This window comes from Agelaius tricolor, unplaced genomic scaffold, assembly GCF_023055355.1.
Source record: "Agelaius tricolor isolate 1412-34295 unplaced genomic scaffold, bAgeTri1.0.p SCAF_15, whole genome shotgun sequence".
NCBI classification, from domain to species: Eukaryota; Metazoa; Chordata; class Aves; order Passeriformes; family Icteridae; genus Agelaius; species Agelaius tricolor.
The window spans coordinates 20,031,631-20,055,590 of record NW_027269275.1 but is presented as its reverse complement, the minus strand read 5'-3'; the positions used below and the strand labels follow the sequence as shown (position 1 = coordinate 20,055,590).

The 23,960-nt window shown below is 41.1% G+C and overlaps 1 protein-coding gene across 3 annotated transcripts in view; it reads right to left on the bottom strand.

The window, feature by feature from the left end:
• BANP (BTG3 associated nuclear protein) overlaps nt 1–23,960 on the bottom strand; it is a 113,769-nt gene that overhangs the window by 40,741 nt on the left and 49,068 nt on the right. The window contains exons 8-12 of one of the 3 annotated variants that reach the window (XM_071440818.1): nt 21,150–21,317; nt 15,199–15,336; nt 13,092–13,156; nt 11,098–11,142; nt 8,903–9,028 (exon numbers count right to left, since the gene is read on the bottom strand). In XM_071440818.1, the coding sequence (XP_071296919.1) occupies nt 9,008–9,028; nt 11,098–11,142; nt 13,092–13,156; nt 15,199–15,336; nt 21,150–21,317 (437 nt within the window). In that variant the 3' untranslated portion in view covers nt 8,903–9,007. Of the gene's footprint in view, nt 1–8,902; nt 9,029–11,097; nt 11,143–13,091; nt 13,157–15,198; nt 15,337–21,149; nt 21,318–23,960 lie in introns of those variants that run through there. The other 2 variants (XM_071440816.1, XM_071440817.1) reach the window with 2 other exon arrangements.

Below are 23,960 nucleotides of genomic sequence, written 5' to 3'. Positions count from 1 at the left end.
TGGATGAATATTGTAAATAAAATGTAGGAGTGGAGAAAGTCTGAGGTTTGACCTGAAAAGAGCAGCTCAGAAGGTCAAAGAACGGGATAAAAATGAAGGGTTTATTCAAGCTCGTTCTCAAGGCAGTTCTAGATAATCCTAAGAGCAGAAAATCAATTTTTTACCTGGTTTTTCACAGGCAAAACAACTCCAGCATCAAAATAATTGTAAATCAGCTTGGAAATTTGAATACAGAACAAGGTGCTCACACAGAATAAAGCACTGGAGTCCCAAAAAATCTGGGTAAAACCAAAGAACTGGCTTCTGTCAACCCAAAAAATTCTCTCAGCTCCCAAGCCCAAAGCTCCTGCTGCCTGCCAGCACTGAGTCCAACCCCACAAACAAACCCTGAGCTTTTTCTTTGCAATTCACCCCCCAAATTCTCTTCTATCCATAAATATCTATTGCAGTGCTACATATTTCCAGGATTTCCTAATGGAGGGAGCATCATTTTTATTGATCACTGACAAGGGCTGGGCTGAACTCTGCTATGATGGTTTGAGTGCTTAGGAAATGTTTGTATTCCAAAACATCCCAGCCAGAACCACCTCCCTTGCTGAGGAATGTGAATTCTCTGGGATGCTCCAGGATCCCACTCTGTGCTAACCTCCAGCTCATTGAATTAATTGTCAAACTTTGCTCAGCAAGACAAAATATTTCTGTTTAATTGGAGCAGCACACACAGTCCTGACACCAAATATTCCCTCAAATTCTCCTTTGAATTCCATGCAGCACCTGTTTCTTGGTCAGAAAAAACAATGGGAATTGTTGCTCCCAATTTTTTCCCTTCAAAGGAGCAATTCTCCCAACAATTCTCCTCTTTGTCACACTCAGACCTTTGCACTGCCCAGATCTGCAGAGATGAGGGGAAAAGTTGAATTTTAAAGCAATTTTCTCTAGGAATAGGTCACAAAATGCCAGGAGTGTTGGTGTTTTCCTGGGATTTTCATTCCAGCTGCAGGGCACACACCTGAGCCCACCTGCATCCCAGCTCCAAGGAGAAAACTGAACACAGAGCCTGGAATGGACGATTCCTGCCAGGATACTCTGGAGCAGATAATGTCAGATCAGCCATAAAATTTAATGGAGCATGGAGCCAAACACATCCCAGGCAGCTGCTCCCAAATCCCTCCTCCTTTTTTAGGATGATTCTGAAGCCAACTGGATTTTTAATTATTTTTTAACGCTGAAAATAATTTTTACGTTCATTTTTCCCCTCACAGAATATTTAATTCTGATCTATTTGAGGCTAATGTATTGAAAAATAAATTATTTTTGTGGTTTTGCTACCATATTTCCCTACTTTTACTGCTTCCCAGAGAAGTTGTGGATGTCCCATCCTTGGGAGTACCCAAGGCCAGGCTGGAAAAATCTGGAATTATGGAAAGTGTCCCTGCCCATGGCAGGGGTGGAATTTGATCTTTAAATCCCCTCATCCCAAACCATTCCCTGATAATGCAGTTTTTCCTCCCTGAAACAAACAACTTTCCAAATTAGGGAAAAAAAAAAGGAAGTCTGGGAATTTTTGTAGCTTTTGCTTTTTACACTCTATTGGGTCAAAAAGAACCCAGTGATTTTTAGTTCATTCAAACATTTTGTACAAATTTCTGCTTTAATCATAATTACAGGCAAAATGCAAACAGATGACAAAGCCATTTATCATTTTAATAAAATGTTTGCCTTGACACAGAAAACACCATCCCTCACAAAATCAACATTTGGAATTCATCTGGCATTTGAATGAATTCAGAAAAAATTCCCAAGGAATGGCACTTCTTGTACTGACAGCAAGGTCTGGCTAATAAAGCCCAGCCCAAAGGCTCAAGAATGTGACTTTTAAAGTCCTTTTCTTCATCATCAGTGCTTGGAAATGTTTGGATTAAGGGCTGATGGATGCCATGGATGCAGAATCATCGGGAAAATCAACTTCTGATTCTTGTTTTGCCACCAAAGCAAAACAGATTTTAAGAGATTTTATTCACTTGCAGGGAATCATTTAAATATGGTTGATTTTCTTTAGGAAATTACTGCCCTTTTTTACACTTATGCACTAATCCACAGTTAAAAGGATCTGAGTTTTTCATTATAGCAAATTCTGAAGAGATAAACCCAGAGAATTCCCTGGAAATGTCAATAATTTAAGGAGTGGAAACGAGGAATGTCAAAATCTCAGTATTGACAAATTCTGGGAAGTTGGATCCCACTGCTGTAATTTGATAATTTATATTTATCTGAGATATGAGGCTGAAAGGAAAACCCTTCCTATTTGATACTTCAGGCAAGGGAAAAAAACAACCCAACAATAAATACTTACAAAACAATCTGGCTCAGCCTGATTAATGGAACAGGAAATAAGATTAAAACTGTTAAAAACATGGAATGTTCACTCTGGAAAGCTCTGGCTCTGGAGGGCTGTCATTCCTTTTTCATTATCCAACTGTCATCAGTGAGACCAAATTCTGCTCTTTTAAAGATCAGGGACAGAGGTTGAAAGAAATCAACTTTGACAGCAGACTCCAAATGGATTCCACTGGCTTCCCATTAAAATGAACAAGGCATTCCTCAACACATGGAAAATGCAAGGGTTTGATTTGTTCCATAAAATAACCCCACCTTGAACAGAATCATCTTAACCTTTGAAAGAACTTCAAAGAAAAGAAAAGCCTCTAAATTAAATCTTCACAATGGAGCATCTCTAATGAAGACTTTTACAACTGAAGTACCTCAAAAATGTTCTGTATAATGATATTTTCCAAGAGAGCAGGAGAAAGGCCTTGGCCTGAACTCAAAGACCAACACAGTCCTAATAATTTAGGGAATTCCTAATCATTTTCAGGACTTTCTCCTACAATCTCAGCATTTTCCCCTCCCAGCTCTCACACCTGCTGGTGTTTGCCTCTGGCTGAATTTGGGGGACCCACACAAACTCAATGCAGGACGGGCTGGGCTGGATTTCAGACAATCCCAGGATGGGTTGGGTTGGAAGGGGACCTTAAAATCCACATTGTTCCCACCCCTGCCATGGCAGGGACACCTTCCACCATCCCAGGCTGCTCCAAACCCCAGTGTCTGGGAAGCTGGATCCTACTGCTGTAATTTGATCATTTATATTTATCTGAGATATGAGGCTGAAAGGAAAACCCTTCCCATTTGATATTTCAGGCAAGGGAAAAAACAGAAACTGCCAGGGATGCAGGGGCAGCCAGAGCTGCTCTGGGCACCTGTGCCAGGGCCTGCCCACCCTGCCAGGGCAGCATTTATCCCAAATATCCCATCCAAACTGTCCCTCCTTTAGTCTGAAGCCATTCCCTGTGTCCTGTCACCCTGTCCCCTGTCCAGTGCCACCTCTCCTGTGGGATGAGTCCCTCATGGGCAGTGCCACCTCTCCCACAAGAGTTAACTGCAAATTCAATAATCCCAACACTTCCTCCTGCTGAACTCACTTGTGCTGCTTCACACAAACATTTAGCAACATTCCAGAGTGACAGATTTCAGGAATAAAAATAGTTGTTATTAAAAAAAAATTAAAAAAAAAAAGAGAAATAAAATCAAAAGGCAAGTTTTCAAAGGGATTCATTCAGCCAGGCCTGGTGGGAGCCCAGAGTTTGGATCAAAGTGGCTGAAGCTGCTCTGCTTCTGCTTCCAGCCCGGGCAGGAACTGATAGCTCTGAGTGGATAATTGATAATTGATGGAGCAGGAGCCAATGAATCCCAGCAGACTGGGAACCAAACACAGCAAGCTCAGCACTCAAATCCTCACTCCACAAGAGGAATTCTGGTCACAGAACACCAAAGAAATGGCTACAGAGGATGGTTTTCCAAGCAGGCTTTCCAAATGTTCCTCCCTGAATGAAGGAAATCTATCCCAGCTAATTAAAACAGCAGCTGAGAGCAGGAATTAAAACTGGGCTGCTGAGGGGGGATTTTAATGTCTAAATCAAGGAGCAGCTAATTTGTCCAAATTCCCTCCTCATTCCTTCAGAAAACAACTGAGGATCATCTTTAAGCATCTTAAAGTGCTCATCTGGTAGGGTTTTATTTTAATAGATGTGCAAACCTAATCCCAAATTCAGGATCTTGGATCATCCTTCTTCAGTTTATCAGAATTCTGTAGATAACATTTATTTATTGCTCAGTTAGTTTGAAATATTTGAAGGATTCTGGAAAATTGGCCTGGACATGGAGTTGAACTACGTGAAGGATTAAATCTCTGAACACAAACAAAAGTCAATCAACTGTCAAATTTCACTGGATTTAACACTGCCTTGCTCAAAATCTCTGTAAATCACACAGGTCTGCTTTGAAAAAGAGAAACTGATCCTTCAGGTGAGCTTTAGGTTTAAAAGGGATGGTTTGGTGCCTGAAGTTGGCAAAAATCCACGTTTTAAACAGAGAGGAGATGAAAAAGAGGAGCCATTTCCCATCTTTAGTCATCACAGATTCCCAAAGCTGTGACCAGCCCAAAATGCCATTTAACCCTGAACTCCCCTGATTCCCTGGGGCTTCCTGGAGGAGAGGGAAGGGAGAGGGAATTTGCCCTGAGCTCCTTTTCTCCTGGTTCAAAATCCCCAAATCCCCCCTGGCTTGGGATTGGGATGTGGGCAGTGATTCCCAAGCAGGGCAGGCTGCAGACACCCCCAAAATTCCAAATAAATGAGAGTGGAGCACAGGGATGGGATAAGGGAAACATGGAGCATCAGGACAGGGCTGGCATCACGTGATGAGAAAAATCATAAATGAAGAGCAGGAAAAAAAAATAAACAAAACAAAAAAGAAATGATTTCTCCAGATGAGCCCTGATAGCTTTGTGAGCACTGCCAGCCTACAAGCAGAGATTTTTATTAGCAACAGCTCTAATAAGAGGCAGCTTAGACCTCTGCCTCCTATCAAGGTGGAGAAAATGATTTTTCCTTATATTTAAAAGATTATCACTTCCTATCTCATCTCTTCTTATTAAGTTTACAGCAATATTAAAACAAGATTTGGGTGAATAAAGAACATAATATACTCCAAAATAGAGAAGGTATTCTTTGGAGCATTATAAATGCTCCTGTCTGCTTGAATGGAATTTTAATGGAACAAACTCACTTTCTCTGAGGAGAAAAATCAAAAAAACAGGCAGAAAATATTCTCCTTTTCCAAAGGCTTCATTAAAAAATCTTGTTTTACAAGCACAGATCAGTGGGAACTGAGGGACTATCACAGAGCTGCCTGTAAGAGATTAACAAATCACCTCTGCTCATTCCTCCCAGAAGCTTCCACAAATGGGAAAAAAATCACTGGGGGGATAAAACAAATTCCTGCTTGATATCACATGAAAATAAAAGCGGATTTTGCCACCTCTCTGCACACTTTGATCAGAAAGGCAAAGAAAAAGGAGAAGTTTGTGAGGGGAGAGAGGGACTTGGGACTGGGACAGGGAGCGGGAGAGGGGAAAAGCTGCGGCCATAAAGGAGAAATCCTGGAAATCCAGGGCACAGCTCTGCCCCAGCCTGGCCTCCCTCATCCCCAGATGGATCCACTCTGCTGTGGAGCAAAAATGGCATTTTCACTTCAACACCTCGCTTCTGAAACTACAGAAAATGGCTTTTCCCACCCAAATTCCTGAAGGTTTTTCCTTATTTTCTGTTTGGTTGGGTGTCACTGCAGGTCTGTCCTTTGTTCTGGGGTAGAGGAATTCTATCATTTATAATTAAATTATTAATAATACTTATAATATAATTATTTAATATAATTAAATAATAAAAATTAATAACAATGAAAGAATAAAAATACAATTACTGAAATAAAATTTAATTATAATTATTATAATAATGATAATTATGATGATGGCAATATAATAATAATATAATATAATATAATATAATATAATATAATGTAATATAATGTAATGTAATAGAATAGAATATCGATAATAATGATAATAATGATAAAATAATAATAATAATAAAAAAATAATAATAATAATAATAATAATAATGATGATGATAATAATAATAATAATAATAATAATAATAATAATAATAATAATAATAATAATATAGATTTTTTAAATTGGCCCAATTTGTTTCAGTTTTGGAGCTCAGTTTTTATCCTCCTAGGCACTGTTTTATCCTGTTTTAAGCTTCCAAATTAAGTGCAAATTTCCTCCAAACCCATCCTAAATTCTGCAGTGAAACTACAAATTAATCATGCAGAAATCTGTGTTACATACACACGTGTAGATATAAATAATTTATTACACTTCATTTTTAAGCCAGATTTAACAGAAATATTCCTGTTTTCCTTACAACATTCATTTTCCTGGAGATTTTTTGGATGACACTGATCACCAAGTCAGAGAATTTTCCTTCAAACCTTTTTTAATCCCAAGTTTTAGGACTGCTTCAAAAGAAAATTTCTCCATTTTAATTTGCTAAAATACTACTTTTACCTAAAAATTAAGTTTTCAGAATTAAATAGGGTGAGTTTTGTGGTTTGGATTAATTACTCTGAGGGACAAAGTGGGGACCAGCTCTATGAACACCAAGGTAAAAAGTTTGTGCAGAAAAATCCTCAAGAAAACCTAAAAAATCTTGCCTGTAAAATGCTTCTATTTAAGTATAATTAAGTATTGAAACACTTTTATTTATCCATAAATAGAGTTTCCATAAATACTCTGGGATTTCACAGAGTTTGCACAAAGCACAATTGTTTCCAAACTCTTCTTTTCCTTCTTGCTCCGAAAACCAGGAGCAAATTTAGGACAATTTACAACAATTCCTGAAGAACTATCAGTTCAAACTAATAATTAATTTCTTTCCAAACCAATCAAGGAGTTTTTAAGCTCCAGTTGAGCTGCAGTGAGTTTTTAATTAAATTTTTTTCTCGTAACAAGCATTTCTCCATGTGTGTTATTCCAGGAGCTGGGCTGGAACTGGGAAAACCTTTTGGAATTCCAGAGCAACAGCAGCAGGAGCACAGAATTTCCACATTTTTCCCCCCTCCAAATTCCCTCTCAATTCCTTCAGAAAACAATTCAGCATCATCTTAATGCTACTGCCCTCTGCTGCTCCTGGGCTGGGGAGAGGGAAAAATTCCTCCCTTGGATTCACTTGTGACTGAGCAACTCAAATAAAGCATTGCAGTGTATTGAAATCTGGAATATTCCAATTAAATGAATTATATAAAAATCAAATTTGTACATAATTTGTGCAAATTAAATTTGTGCAAGTTAAAAATTGCATTAGAAGGTTCTTGTCTTGTTTTGGGATAATTTAAATAGCCATCTTTTAATAATATTTTAATATCTGGAAAAGAATTCTCTGAGAATATTTATCCATCCTGGTAAATGAAATAAAGGTCAATTTTGAGAGGTTTAAATTACTTCAAGGGAGTGCCAATGAATCCCTGCTCCAGACTGGAATAAAAACATGGGGATAAACAGGTCTGGGAGTGGAAAACTTGGAATTTAAAAATTAACATTAACAACATTTAACATTGTTAAAAATTCACATTGATTTTTGGGATAATATATTCAGGTTGGGGTTATACATTGAGTTTTAGGTTAATATATTCCATTTTGGATAACACTGCATTATTGAAGTCATCAGAGGCAAAGTTCAGGGAAAGAAAATGCAATTCCTGCTCCATCCCAAGCCTCATCCAAGAGCAGAAGGGTGGGACAGGACAGGATCCCTCCCTCTCTAGAGCACCCCTCTGGTTCCAGGCTCTCCTGGGACACTCTTGTGTCCACAATTCACAAAATCCCAACTTTTTCTGGTTTTGGAAGAACAGCCTGGCAGAAGCAATCCTGCAGATTGATCTCCTCCAAAAGCTCTTTGCACTCTCTGCTGGTTTTTCCCTGCCAGCCCCATCCTGGATTTTCCTGCTTTTCCCACTTCCCCACGGTGAATTCAATGCTGCATTTGTCCCCAGTTTTTCATCCCTGCAGCAGAACAAATCGTTGGCTCTCCCTGAACACACACAATCCTATTTTAGATTTTAAAGGACATCAACTTTTCCATTTAAGAACCAGGCAATAATTAAAGACCATTTCCCTGGTGCCACTTAATTAATCCCTAAATTGAAGAAACACTGGCAGTGAGGGTGTGTAACATGGAATGGCTAAAAAACAGAATTAAGGAGTGGGAAACTCCTGGAATTGTGCTGGTTTTTATATCCCAGGGGTATCCCTGAGGCACAGGACACACTGAACATTTCCTGGGATGACCAAAACTCCAAGGAAAAAAAGGATGGAGGTGGGGAAGAGGCAAGGCAGGTAATCAAAGGAGACAAAAGTGAAAATTTCTGGTAATTCCTAAGGATAAAATGCAGAAAGAAATTCCCACTTTTCTGAGGTTTCAAGGTTCTGCTAATGTGAAGCTTTAATTATTTTTGCAGTTTGGGGTTTTTATTAAACGTGCACTGAAATCTGAAACTTCCAGCTAATAGAACACATGTGGAGGTAGACAGAGCTCCTCTGGAATGATTTCATTCATTCCATGCACAGGGATGCCAGAAAAACAAAATCTGAGCTCAGAGCAACCACCAGGACGCTGAAGGCAAGAAGGGGGGAAAGTACAATCAGCAAAATTCTGCAGAAAAGCCAAGATTTGGTACCTGAGCACCTGTGGCACCCTGGGGATTTCCCTGCTAACATCTCACCAAGGTTTGTGCTGTTCTCTGCCTCAGCTCCCAGGAACTTCCCAAGTTCCTGCTCTGTGAACCTTTCACTTGCAATTGGGATGGAGCAGCTGCAGCACCAAACCTCACCTGCCCAGGGGAACGCCCAGCCCCTGCTGTGTGCCCAGAAAATCATGGAAAACAGGAATTTCCACGGGGAAATATTCCCAGGGAGCATCCAGCAGCAGCCAGGCTCAGGTTCAGCCTTCAGTGAGGAAATATTTATTATTCAGCTGAAAACACTCAGCCACAGAAGCCCCACGTTACTCCTGAGTCTCCATTTCCTGATTATCCAGATTAGGCTTCAAAAGATCCAGGAAAAAGCCTGGAAAATAATGGACAGGTGGGAAAATTCCAGGATTTTCTTGGAGCTGCTGCTTTGTGCTGTGTTTCCCTGCTCTCATCCCACTCCTGGTGCCAAGGAAAAGGGATCAGCTCCACTCCCAGCCTTAAACCACCAGCAGGGTTTAGCTGAGCTGGTTTAACTCCTGCTCCTGGGCAGTTTTGGGGGCTCACAGGTCCTACAGAGCAGCCCCAGAGCTCCCCTCTGCTCACCCACCTCTGATCTTCAGCTGCTGTTGAAGCTTTCAGTATTTAATGCTAAAAATCCCCCAAATCTCTGCCCACTCCTGGTTTTTAATCCACTAAAAATACCAATTTCCCAGCAAATACTTCAGGAGGAGCTGAGGGCTCCTGGGAATGCTCCTGGTGATGCTCAAGGCACTGAAGCTCTTTCACACCAAAATGCAGCTGAGTGAGTGAGGAAAAAGCAAAAACCCAGCACTTCTTCCTTTGTTCTAACCAAAGTTTAAAAGCAGAGCTCAGAGCACAGATAGTTAAAAAAACATTCCCTAAAACCTGGATGTCAAAAACTGATTTCCCATCCTGTGGGTACAGCCAGCAACCACTGAGGCAGGAGAGAGGTTATCCCAAATCTGAGTGATAGCACAGACAGATAACATCATTGAAATCCCAGAAAAGAGCATTAATCATGGTTTTCTTCCCTGCCTCACATCCCTGACACAGCCCTGTGAATGCACAGACATGTGGGGACACAAATTTCCACAGGAATAGGAAATGCAAGGGGAAAATAACACTGTGAGGTTTTAATTACAAATAAATTCAATTTAATCTATGTACCACACCCAGAGAGATATAAACCCACCCAGAATTAAGGTGTCATTTGGACAGCAATAATTCACAGAAAAGGGGAAAACCCTCAAAAAATACCAAAATAACATTTCCAAAAAATCACCTTCGCAAGATTCACTCCTGCAAAAGCACCTCTGATGCATCCCTGAGCAAAGAACATTTCCAGGGGTTTATTTTCATGCTGAAATCCAAATACTGCCAAGTTCAGAGTGCTGGGGGCTCCTGTGAGCCCCAAACCTGCTGATGGCAGAGCCTCCATCCCAGCAGGATCCCAGATATATCCCAAGTTATTCAGATTCACCAGGAACCAAACAATTCCTCACACTCTGATTCAGTAATTACTGCAGAAAGGAGCTAAAAATCCCTTAAATATTTGTTTTGTCCTGGTTTTTATCCACTAAAAAAGAACCATAACTACAAAATTCACCAAAAAATAACCATAACTACAAAATTTCCCAGCAATGGAAACCCTGCTGATGGCAGAGCCTCCATCCCAGGCAGGATCCCAAATGTTTCCCAATTTATTCAGATTCACCAGGAACCAAACAAATTCTGGTGAATCTGACTTGCTTTGTTGACTGAAATGTTAATGCCATTTAAATATCCGGAAAACTCAGTTTTAAAACAGATATACCAACACTAAACATAATAATAGTCACACTCTGATTCATGTGGCCTGGAAGCTTCTTGCAGGATGATTTTTGTGCTCTGTTTTAGCAGAATTTAACATTTCAAGTGTGTCTGAGATCAAATGTGAGCAGATCTGGGAATCCTGAGAATCCTGAGCTCAGTTCCATGCTCAGCCCAGGAAAAGCTGCTTTTCCTCACCTGCTGTTTGCAGAAGCACCTCAAAAAACCTCTCATCCACCAGAACAGGAGCAGATTTGTTTCCCTCAGGGCAGCCATGCCATGGAAAAAGATACAGTGTAAATAAAAAAGAGCAATTTTTTCAATAAATGTTGGCTCCTGGGGACTGAGGAGAGCAGACAGGACCATTCTGGGCACTCAACCCAGCTCCTCTTTGCAAAGTTGGGAGAAAACAGAGGGAGCAAACATCCTGCAGGAATGCTGAACCAAGCTGGGCCAACTACCAAATATTTCCATCAGGTTTTATCCTTTTGCAAGTTATTTCTAGCAGCAGAGCAGGTTTGGCTCTTTAAGACAGGCACTAAAAATGGGGATTTTATCCCAATCTCCATCCAAGGCCAAGGAAATGCTGCTGACAGCCAGTGCTGCTCCTACCTGCCCGTCCTGACCCACGTGCACCTGGTGGATCTGCAGGTTCCCCTGGGAAAGGAGACAAGGCACAATCAGCACAAGCTTGGCAATGAAAAACTGCAGAGAAATCTGTTTCAGTGTGAAGGAAGTCTGGGAATTTCAAAAGTTCTGTAGGCAATCAGTCTCCACTCAGCCTCAACAGCAAGGACCTTTCCCACCCAGCATGTTTTGCTTTTATGCAAAGTTTTTCTGAGGTAAAACTTCTGGTTTTCCTTCTCGATATAAACCTGCAAATTGAAATCCAGCCCTATCCCAGAATTAGCAATCTAACACTTTTACAGGGTTGCAGAGCTATTTATTATTTGCTTTTTATTTATCCTCATTCCATATTGAAAACCAACACAGTTCTATTACAGGGATTACATCTATCAAATAATAAAAAAATCTCAATATATCAAAGTATTTTAAGCTCCAAAGTCCAATCAGGAAATCTTTATGACATGAAGTTTTTATTCACATGCTCACTGATGTCTTTCCAAAAGTACACTTGGATTAAGGAAAGGCAGCTTCCCAAAAGAGCCTTGCAGTGGAACAGCACAATTTGGAGGACAAAATCCCCTTTTTTGTGCAGTTTCTGCTGCTGGCAGCTCCTCTCTCACTTGTGTACATTGTCATCAATTTAAAACCAGATGTTTTCATCTGTCAGGGACAAATGCAGCCTTTGAAAGTCCCACAGACAAGAAGAGCCAAAGGATCCAGGCAGTGCTGGAACCTCAGGATCCAGTCCAGCAATCTCTGCTGAATCATCAGTTTTTTAGTGGTTCTTGACCCAAAAACTCCCTCAGTTTTATGGCAGCATCACACTTTAGAGCCAGGATATTTGAATCCTTTCTTCTCCCTCTCAAGGCCTGACAGGGCCTTCAAAGGACAAGCCTTTAACTATAATATTTATAGAATTTTTATGATAATATTTATTCTTCAGTAGCTGCCTGTGTTAACAATATTCCTTCACAAAGTGGTTTTATGAGCTGTGATTTGGGTTCTTTGGACAGGGATTAAACCAAGCCAGGCAGATCCACTTCCCAGCAAGGGAAAACCCTGACAGGGAAATGGGACAGATTCAAATTGTTGCCTGTGTTAATGTTCAACCTGATTTTTCTATTCCTTCTGCATTTAAACAAAGTGCATGAGAAATTCAAGAGCAGTTTTAGCAGTCAGGAGATTTTTAAATAACCAATAGCTGCAGCAAATACACAGGGAAATCCACCTGGATTTGGGAGCTGAGCCTAAATTGAAGGGTTTGGGATTGAATTTATATCCATTTCCAGTTATCCATATCCCTTTATCCATCCCATTCCATTGAAGTATTTTTCTGGGGAAAAAAATTAAGAAGAGCAAATACTGCAGTGCCAGATAAGCTGGTCAGGAATGGAGGGTAAATTCATTCTGGAATATTTCTTTATTAATTGGTGGCTGAAGCTTTCTCCAACCCCTGTTCAACCATTAAAGGCCCTGAGTGTTCTGACCACGTTTAATTCATCAACCTAAACAGAATAATTTCATTTTCAAGCACTGCAAGCACCTGGTTTCCTATTAAACTCTGTCAGTAGTAAATTTCCAAAGATCATCAGCCTTATGCAACAATTAACACACACTGAGCTGTTTTGGCTGATGAGGGAGGGAAAAATAATCAAAATAATCAAAATAATATAAATAATAATAATGAAAAAGAAACAGCACACACTGAGCTATTTTGGCTAGTGAGGGAGGGGAAAATAAAGCAAAATAATAAAAATAAAATAAGTATAAATAATAAAGAAACAACACACACTGAGCTGTTTTGGCTGGTGAGGGAAGGGAAAATAAATAAAAATAATAAAAATAAAATAAATATAAATAAGAACAATTTAAAAAGAAACCCCTGAGAGCCCAGAGGCAGAAGTACCAGGTTCTAAAGCACATTTTCTGCTGCTTGCAGCCCATTTCTCATTTTCCATGAGCCCCCAGGCTTTGCTCACCTCGCTGTCCTGCGTGATCTGCACCTGCTCCCCCTGGGGCACCTGGGCTATGTGGAGATGGCCCTGTGGGATCCACAACAAAAGAAAACACCAAGGAGCATCAGAGGAAAATCACAGCTCCAGGAAGCAGCTCCTGCCTTGCAGGCAGCAGAGTTTCATGGAGAGAAGCAAAACGTGCAGTGAAACCATTGAGGAGCTTTAAAAATGCAAAGTGCACCTGTACTGCCCCAGCTCTGGATAGAAATAAAAACAGAGGGACTTGGACCAAAGACTGGGTCATTTCCACTTCAGGGGAAGGAAAACAGGAGGAATAATAATAATAATAATAATAATAATAATAATAATAATAATAATAATAATAATAATAATAATAATAATAAAAAACATCATCTAACAAGTGCATTTTTCTATTGCCTTTTTGACTGGTACACAAAGCCTGGGGTTTGACTTCTTTGTTGACTGAAACTTTAATTGAATTTAAATATCTGGAGAACTCAGTTTTAGAGCAGATATACCAACAGTAAATAAAATTAAAGAAATATCTCCAAGAGTGAGGTTTACAGTCTCATTTTCCACCTATTTTTGCTCGTTCACTGGAGCACAGACCACGCCAAGGACTCTCAGCTGCTGGGATCTGGCAGGAAATCATTAATTTGAACAATTCCCCTGATTTATATTGGTGAGAATCTGCCCTGATGGTTTTGATCCTGTAATATTTGGAATTGCTGCCCATTCCCAGCACTCTCCTGGTCCCATCTGCTGCCAACAGGGAGAAGAGTGGCTGGAATTCCTTGTGCATCCTGCCCAGCCCAGCCCCTGTGATTTACCTGAGGGGAGATTGGATTCTAAATAACCTCCTGGAGGTTTTATAAAGCTTTGTGTTCATTTTAATATGCCTGCATGAGATGAAAGATAATCATTTGGAATTCTGTCAAAGGCCCCTCTGATTTTATAACACAAGAACAATTGCCTGTGATTTTCAAAGACACACAGATCCCTCTATTTCCAACAGTTTCATTTCCTTTGGAAGGAAACTGCCTATTTATAGGGAGAAAAACCACACTGAAAGTGTCCCTCTGACAATAGGGGCTGCAGAGAAAATTATAGCACTGCCCAGCCCAGGGGGAGATTAAAATCACTTCCCCTCCTTCACATCAAACTCTCAGTGCTCCCAGGAAAAAGATGGAATGTTTAGAAGATCCATTTAGAGCAGGTTTTTCCCTGGATTCCACAATTTGAAGGATAATTAATATGTCCAGGTCTTTTAATGAGGCAAGTTTTTATCACTTCCATCTCTAAACAAACCATCTGTTCTATTAAAGTCATATATTTCATGTAATTTTCCTTTCTATCTTGTCTTTCAAGACTTCAGAAGTATTTTTCAGTCATCACAGATCCATAGGAAAATCCACTTTTAAAATCTACATGGAATTCAAAAGACAGAGAAATTCCCAGGATAATATTGAAAAGTTATGGCAAAAGTGAAGTGGAAAAGGAAGATTTCCACCCAGTTCCTGCACAAAGAGAATTATTTCGCTGAGGACACTTCTTAAAAAGAATTTGAATTTCAAACAGTCCTTGTAGTGCCCTGTGGGACACAAGAATTAAAGTGAAGGTGGATTTTTTCAGAGTGCACTAAAACCACAGATAAAAACCATCAGGCCTGAGCTGTGGTGGGAGTGCCAGGCTTAAAAAATGTCAATATTTAGAACTTTCACTGATAGACACAGAGCTCAACAAACACACATGGGAAGAACACATCTCCCAGATGTCCAAAAGTGCCTGTGAATGCAGTTTTACAGAAAAAAACAAATAAACAAATCTGATTTTGTTGTGGAATCACACCAGAAGCATAAATCACTGAGTAAGCACAACCAGGAACAGGCTGATAATTCTCTATCTAACAACCAAAGTGCGTTGATTGCGTGAGGAAATCCTGCATGGAGATTTTTTGTCAAATAACTCTAATTTTTATTTTTTTCCCCATAAACCTGCAGGATTTGTGTTCTGGACACCCCAGGTGCTGAGAGGTTGTGATTCCCCCAGCATGGCAGTGCAGCTGGGGCAGGCTGTGCTGCTGTGGCAGCAGGGATGAAGGCAAGGGGAGCACATACTACTTGCACTTGTCCGTCCTCTCCGATCTGGTGGATCTGGACCTGCTGAGCGTTGGCCAGGGCGTAGTGCAGGGCCTGGGGCTGGTTCTGCTGCAGCTCACTGGAGGCTGACACCGAGCTCTGGGATCCCTCTGCAGCAAAAGAGACCAAAGCCCAATTTATGGCATGTGCAGCATCCCCCAAAGCGCTCCTAAAACCCCCCAGCAATCAAATCCATGCCTGCAATTCACCGCTCGTGTTCCTGTGCACGGGGGGGGTTTGCTGCAAAGCCACAGAATTCCAAAGGCTGGCACAGCTCCTGCTTTAAAAAAAGCACATTTTGGGATCTCAATCCCAGATTCTTCAGCTGGAAAAGTCCCATCAAAACAAAATCACAGAGGTTTGCTGAGGAATTCAATGTTTTTGGTCATCTGAGAACAATTTCTGCCACCACCACCCCAAGGACACCTTTAAAAACCCATCCTGCCTATTGTGAGAAATGAAATTATTGTGAGAAATGAAATAATTATTAGAATTATTTATAATTATCATATTAGTAATAACAACAATAATTTACATTTAATTATAATATTAATTAATATTAGTAGTTAATATTATTATTTATTAGTGATATTTACCAATTATTCCTTAATTTTATTGTTATTATTATTGTTATTATTATTGATATTATTGATATTATTATTATTGTTATTATTATTATTATTATTATTATTATTATTATTATTATTATTATTATTATCATTATTATTATTTTGTCATAAATTGTTTCTAATTTACCATTATAAATAAAGGGCATCTCCCAATTGTTTTCCAAGATCCATCCCCTACAATTCATACTGACACACATGAGGTCTGGAATTTTATTTTTGAACCTCAAAATGACAGGTGGATTTCTTGATTTATTAAATTTAAACATAACTCACACTGCAGAGTGGAAATGTCCCTGAAAAGGGAATGTTAAACATAAAAAATGGGAGTGATCTTCATGTAACAGGGACAAAAACCACCAGGAAAACCTCAGTGGGATTTCCAGAGAGTAAAAACTTGTAATGGACACATCATAGATCCACTCTGAGGTTTTCCAGCTGCAGGGAAAGGATTCTTCTAAACAGAAGAGGCAAAAGGCAAGTAAAAATGACAGAAACCATTCATTTTTAATATCTCTACTAAATACTCCAAGATTTATTCTGCAAACACACTGTTAGTTCTGCAGGAATGAGTTTTATGCACTCAAATATTTTAATGGGAATGTTCTTTAAATAAAATCAGCCATTTAAGGGTTTTTTTTTTCCTCCTGTCTGCAAATGTTTGGGCACGAAGATAATTTTGAGGTTTAGGTCTGAGCATGGGAACTGGGAACTCCAAACCACCAAGTTAATATTTATTTATTTGTTGAAAAGTTGGGTTGGTCGACAATTCAGGCAGCTCTGATTCTGTGAATGAGCTGGAACACAGAATTCCAGCCACAAATTTCCACAGGAACCGAGGGAAACACAACAAATCCACTTTTTTCTGCCTGCTGGGCCCACCTTTAATCCCTCACATCTCAGCAGGTAAATGCAGAGCTTTTATAATTCCTTAAATGCAGCCTTGGTGCTCCCTGTGCAATTCCAGCTTCTCCTGCTCTGGTGTAGAGTGGAATTTGCTGTATGGAATTCCAGGTGGGATTGGGGAATCCCAACTGGCTGTAAAGTGCTGGATATTGCAGAAAAATTGCCCAAACCAAATAAAAATGGCTTTTTTTAACCAAAGAAATGATAAATGGCATTTATCAACCAAATCAAAATGGGATTTTTCCAACTGGGATACAATTGGATTTGTCATGGCCACTGGAAGGAGTGGATATCCTGGGAAAATCCTTACCTGAGCCTCTGCCTTTCACTTTTTCACCCATTTCCATTCATTTATTCCTAACATTTGATGCAATTCATTTCTCTATTTTTTAATTTACAAATAGCATTTTGCTGGGATAACCGAGAAGATCCAGTGCTATCATCTGCTCCTTCAGGGCTCTCAGCTCAGAATTTTGGGGAACAAATTCCCCCAGGATTCTGAGGGATTATTTCCCTCAGGGCTTGGTCTTTCCTTTGTGTTTCCCAGTTTTTCCCTATGGAATTCAACTGAGCTAAATTACAACTCAACCTCAGCCACACCACAGTGTGCAAATACAGAATCCTTCATTTATAATATTTATTTGCTGATTAAGTGATGTGATAGATGATTATCAAAGAAGTAAAACCTGCAGCAGAGAGATCTATATTTTATATACTTTTATGATATTCACATATTGAAATGCATTTTTAACTGTAGGGCTCAAAAGTCTTGATTTTCAATTCATTTTTGGCTTCAGAGGACAGAAATTATTGTGCTTTTTGAAGGTGCAAGTGGAGCCACAGCCTGGATGGAATCACCCTGCACCTCTCCTATGGTCACCTATAAATGGATTTAAATTTGGCTTTACTGCAACAACTGAAATTGGGGGTTTTTTTTGCTCTATTTTGTTGGAATTTTTTTTGGTGGTTTTCTTTCTTAGGAAGACAGATGAGAGAGGATTCAGCCACATCTGAAAACAAAACATCCTTTCTGAGTCCTGTTTCCCCCCTCTTCATCTCAGGGCAGACAAAGGGAATATTTATCCACTTTTATAAACATTCCCCACTACAAACAAACCCAGGCATGAGGAGCAGAGCCAGCCTGGGGAGAGGAGCTGTCAGCAGGGAGAAAGCCCTGGAAAGCATCGAGCCTCACTTTTCCAGCTGGGATTGTGGAGAATCCCTGGCAGGAGGAGCCAGAGCTGAAGTCCAGAATTTTCCACGAGTTCCCAAGGGACAGCTGGGACATGAACCCTGCAGAGCATTCCCAAAGAACCTTCAAGGATATGTGGGGTTAATTCCCAGCTAAAATCACTTTTTAAGGCAGAATCTTTGGTGTTTTCCAATCTGTTCCTGTTTAGCTGTTGAGGATTTTCATTTTCATGGAATCATGGAATTGTTAAGGGTGGAAAAGACCTTTAAGATCATCAGGTCCAACACAGCCACCATGGTCACCACCCACCATGTCCCCAAGTGCCACATCCATGGGATTTTGGACACTTCCAGGGATGGAAGAGTTTATTTCCAGGAAATAAACTATTCCAATGCTGGACAACCCTTTCCATGAAGGAATTTTTCCCAATTCCAACCTGAACTTCTCCTGGTTCAACTTTAAGGGCATCTCCTCTCATCCTGCCCTTGTTCCCTGGGAGAAGGGACAGATTCCACAGCAGGAGAGAATCCCACTTAGGAATTCTGGAACTCAAAATGGTTTTCCAGCTCCACCCTCACAGACAGGGATCAATCTCCTCATTGTAGCCCCAGCAAGGGAAGGGTGGATGGATTAACCATCCCCAAACCCCAAAAAAGCAGGAAAAAACCATTCCAGAACAATGGAAATAAAGCTGTAAACCATCACCTCCCCCTGCCTCAGCCCCAGTTGTGTGGAACAGCTTTGAAGATTTGGCTGCACATCCAGTTTTTCATGTGACACCTCAGCACAGGCCTAAATCTGCACAGAAATCCCAAAGTCAGGGAATTAATTAAAAATTCCAACATGGAAAATTGTGATAACAGCTTGAACAATCTGAAGAGAAATGAAAAGAAAGGAAGAAGGCACTTTTCAATTAATCCTCCTCCCAAACCCCTCACTCCCTGCACAGACTCCAACCCTTTCCAAAGGAATATCCAGTGAAATTATCATGGCAGCCACATGGATGTCTCTGCTTGGGAAAAAACATGGGCAAAACACAGCTGGGTACTGAAATGTTGGCTCCAAGAGCAGAGCAAGGCACAGCAATCAACACCTCCTTTCCAAAAAAAGGCAATGGATTCAAGCAAACAGCCAGGGAAAATCAAGAAAAGCAACTTTTGCCTGAATTTAACAGTCAGTTAAGTGCAAAAAAATCTTAATTAACATCTCTGGGGGTGAAGGACAAAGAAAATCCATGTGTGTTTTCCCAGCAGGCTCCCCAGACATGATTTTCCCTGCAGGTTGATGCCTTGGAGGGTCTGTGGGCTCAGCCTCCTGCTCTGCTGTGGTTTCCAGAGTTAATTTTGCCATGTGATGAGCAGAGCAGAGAGGAAATCTGCTGTCACTTTTCACCCTGCTCCAATCAAGGCCACGTGCTCCAGGAACTGTTAATCCCAAGCAGGAAAAGCCTCAAAGCTTTGGCATTTCCAACAAGAGTGCAAGAGGAGTGAGTTTGAACAACAAGCCTGTTGTGATGCAAATAATTCAGAATTCTTAATTGTGTGTGCAATTATTCGTTTCAAAAATTTAAAATCCCAAATAAATGAGGTAGGAAGTGGCCTCTGGAGATGATCTAACCCAATGTCCTTCCTCAAACCATGGGCAACCAGAACTGGTGGCTTTGGGCTGCACCCAGGTGGATTTTGATGCCTCCAGGGATGGTGACAACCTCTGACTGTGCTCAGTCATCCCCACAGTTCCTCAGAGCCAGGGAAACCAAAGTCAGGGCACAGCTGAGTGAACTTCAGGATACCTTTTCTTTTTTTCTTTTTTTTTTTTTTTTTTAATTAGCCAAATTAATTGCTGCTAAAAACAACTGTGAAAATCCCAGTCCTCCCATTCATGGGAAGGGTTCCCAGCACTGCAGCCCCAGGATTTGGGAATACCTCAGGAAGTGTTCCAGGCTGGATGGGGCTTGGAGCACCCTGGGATAGAGAAAGGGTCCCTGGAATGGGATGAGCTTTAATGAAGGCCCTTCCCACCCAAAGCAGGCTGGGGTCCCATGGGATCACCACACCAAGGAACCAACCCAAACTGATGATCCTACAGCCTTCAGGGGACAGGAATCAGGAATCCACTGACTCTGAGTTTTACATCTCCACAGGTGCCTCCAAACCTCCAAAACAGACTGGAGATGAATAATTTGAATAATAAATCTCAACAGCACTCAAGGAGTCCAGGCTAATGAGCACAGGCTGTAATATCTACCTACTGCTGCTTTTTACCCTGAAATACTGATTGCTGAAAGAATGAAAGCAAAAATCCCATCAACATAGAGGGCTTATGGTTATCATTACATTGATTAGTTGTTTTAATTTGAGATTTTTGGATGGGATTCCCTGTTCCAGCACATAAAATTTTCCATTGAAAGCAGATTTTGTCATTCTTTGCATGAGATACAGTGGTTAGTGTTAACATGCAACCAAAAATTTTATGCAGGCAAATAAACTGACTTCCTTTTCTTTGGGCCGCCTTCCAAAACCCTGGTTTTAATATCTAATGTACAAAAGTCCCAGAACACTGCTTTATATTAAAAGCATGAGCCAGAAATGTCCTCAGAGAACAATCCTGAGGTCAGGATTTTTCATTTGTTATCCAGGCCTCCATACCTAGATGGAAATATGGAATCACCTACAGCACATTTCATGTCTGCAGAGGAAAACACTTCAGGAACAGCATTTAGCACGTCCCACTGAATGGTGTGAACACACTGGGAAGGGTTTAGGCACTTGATTCCTCCTAGGAACAACAACTGCAAGGGTATTTGGACTTTCTCCTCAAAGAACTGAGAGTGGTAAAACTACAAAATTCCAGCACAAAGCTGCAGGAGCTGAAGCCATGGGGGTGGACAGAAAGCAGGGTTAGGTGGGATTTGAGGAATTAATTGTTCCCTCTGAGGGTGGGGAGGTTTCCAGAGCAGCTGTGGCTGCCCCTGGATCCCTGGAAGTGCCCAAGGCCAGGCTGGAATAACCTGGGACAGTGGAAGGTGTTCCTGCCCATGGCAGGGGTGGAATGAGATGAACTTCAAGGTCCTTTCCACCCAAACCATTGCAGGGTTCCACACTCTCAGCACCTCAGCAAAGCCAGGCAGCCAAACTAAAACTCACCTTGGGGAAACCAAGAGGGATTTACGATCTGGGGGGGAAGGTTTGGTTTGTACCTGAGCCACTGTAGGAGGAGGATGAGGGGGTTCTCCTGGAGAAGCTTTTGACAGCCAGGCTCTGCCCTCTCTGCTTCCTCCTCCAGGCTGTCCTGCACTTGGAGTCGATGCTCTGCTTGATGCGGTACCAGTCCGACTCCGTGATGCCAAACTTGTAAAACAGGTGGCCTGGAATGGTGGGAAAAGAGAGAATTGGAGAAATACAGCAGAATGTACCACAGAAATAAATACACCTTAGAGATGCCGTGGAATAGGACAGACAGTGTGGAGAGAGAAATGGAAATAGAAACAAGTTTAAAAAGACAGCCTTACAAAAAAGACTGGATAGTTTGGAGAAATAAAATGATGAAAAAATGCATTGTAGTGGGACCCACGAGGGACAATTTGGCTTTAAGGCATTTACAGCATGGTGTGGCAAAAGCTGATAGACCAAAAAACACTTACAGTGTACTGAAATGAGGAAATAGTTGTCTTCTAATTGTGATGGTATGAATTATAACATCTGTATTGTCTCACCCTTCTCATGAGACTGAAAATGGAATAAAAGTTTAAACATCTCTCAGTTGCCCCATGTCTAGGTCAGAGAGGGGCTTAATCTGACAATAATGATCAACACAAACTTGTATTTTCCAGGAGCACAGAGAGGACACACACAGTCCCACACACCAGGCTCTGCACCTGTGCAAAAGCTGAGCAGTGCCAGGACTTCTTCAACACAACTTATCCCCAAAAGTCAGTGATTGCTCACCTGCACAGTTCTGCATGTAAAACTGCATGGAATTTTAAAAATGTGAAATGTGCATGGAATTTATCACCTGCACTGGGGTCTGTGGAAGCTGCACTGCTACAAAGCAAGAGGAGGATCCAGCACTCCAGAGGCAGAGCTGGAGCAGGGATTATTCCTCACTGAGTACCCCACAATACTGTACAAAACTGCCTCCTGCTGAAGAAGGAAACTGCAGAAAACTCCATATAAAGGAAAAAAAAAATCGATTCTTTTAAAGCTCAGTTCAAACTTGATCCAAACCCAGTAAAAAACACAGCCCAAAATGAGGATCCCTGCACAGCTCCCCCCAGAATTCAGGCACTTTAGGAGCCTCAGGATGAGCTCTGCAGACCCTGGTGCTGAGCTGCCAAAGTGTTCCATGGACATGGTGAGGAGTGGCTTTAAAGCTGGGAATTTAACTGGGAATGCTGTGCAGTGTCAGCTTGAATTATTCCACACTTTCACCATTTCATTGCAGCTTCTGAGGGGTTTGGATTTTCCTAAAGCACCAACACTGGAGAGCAAAAAACTCCAAGTCCCCCCTTGGCTGCAGAATGGGGAAAAAAAAAAACCCCACTTTTAAAATCCATTATTTGCCCATCTGAAAAAGAGGGAGGTGGATTTTTCTATGGACAGGACAAGGGGAATGGCTTGACACTGACAAAGAAAAGGGTAGAGGGGATTTTGGGATGGAATTGTTCCCTGTGAGGGTGAAGAGGGGCTGGGCTGGAATTCCCAGAGCAGCTGGGGCTGCCCTGGATCCCTGGCAGTGCCCAGGGCCAGGCTGGAGCACTCTGGGACAGGGCAGGTGTCTCTGCCCAGTAAATGAATTTCAAGGTCCTTCCCACCCAAACCATCTCAGGATTCTCTGATCCAACCCCCTAAATTCAGCCAGAGCTCTCTGAACATTAAATATGTTAACACTCCAAACCCTCAGTAATTCAAAATTCAGAGGTGCAACAGTGAACAAAGCCAAGGCTGCCAGAGATGCTTTTACTCCACAGGGCAAAGCTTCAGGAATCTCTAAAATTCTCCTTCTCCTTTCCCTACCCTGCAAAGTAAAATAATCTTTTCCACTTTTCCACTTACTGGGCTTTCCATCTTCCTCTCAGATGGGCTCCTAATCCTGTGAAGGACTTGCCTAAGCTGTTGTATATAGAACCTAAAGAACAGGATATGGGCTGCTCCTGCAAGACAAATGATTTGAAGCCTGGAGCCACAAAATTCCAGGTTTGCACAAACTAAAAGCTCCACAGTTTCCTCTGCATTACAAATGAGCCCAGAGTCCTCAAAGCCTGAAATCTGCAGGCTTTAACAGAGCCAAGTGGAGAAGTGGATCTCTTGTGGCATCATTTTTTAAAATAAAATTTATTTTTTCAATGCTTTAATTATTATTTTTTTTTGTAGGAGCAATTTGAAATAAAGGAGAGAACACAGAGGAAGAAAACCCTGGACCCCAAAATCTACTTCAAAATCTACTACTCTAACAGAGCCAAGTGGAGAACTGGATCTCTTGTGGCATCATTTTTTTTCATTTTTTAAAATAAAATTTATTTTTTCAATAATTTAATTTTATTTTTTTTTTTGTAGGAGCAATTTGAAATAAAGGAGAGAACACAGAGGAAGAAAACACTGGACCCCAAAATCTACTTCAAAAATGCTTTGAAGTCCCCAAGATTTCTCACTTCTAAGTGACAGCAAGAACCCAGAGAAGTTCACAGCCCTGTGTGGTGTCTCCAAACTGGGAAAGGAGGAAAATGGGCTGAAATTCCAATTTGCTGCTGTGCAGGGTTCCTTTCCATGGGTGTCAGCAAAAGCAGAGAACAGAATGGATTTCAGATGTAAAATCTGTGCAGGCACTGTCGCAATCTAAAACGCTCTTTTCCAACCAGGTCCTGAGCAAGGCATTTCCTACCAGGAAAAATCTCAACCTAAAGGCACTGGAGGAGTCTTTAAGCAGATAAAGAGTTGCCAGTGGCATTAAAAACATGATTTACCTGCAGGAGAGAGAGAAATGCCCCCGATGTGCACACAATAGCAGAGGG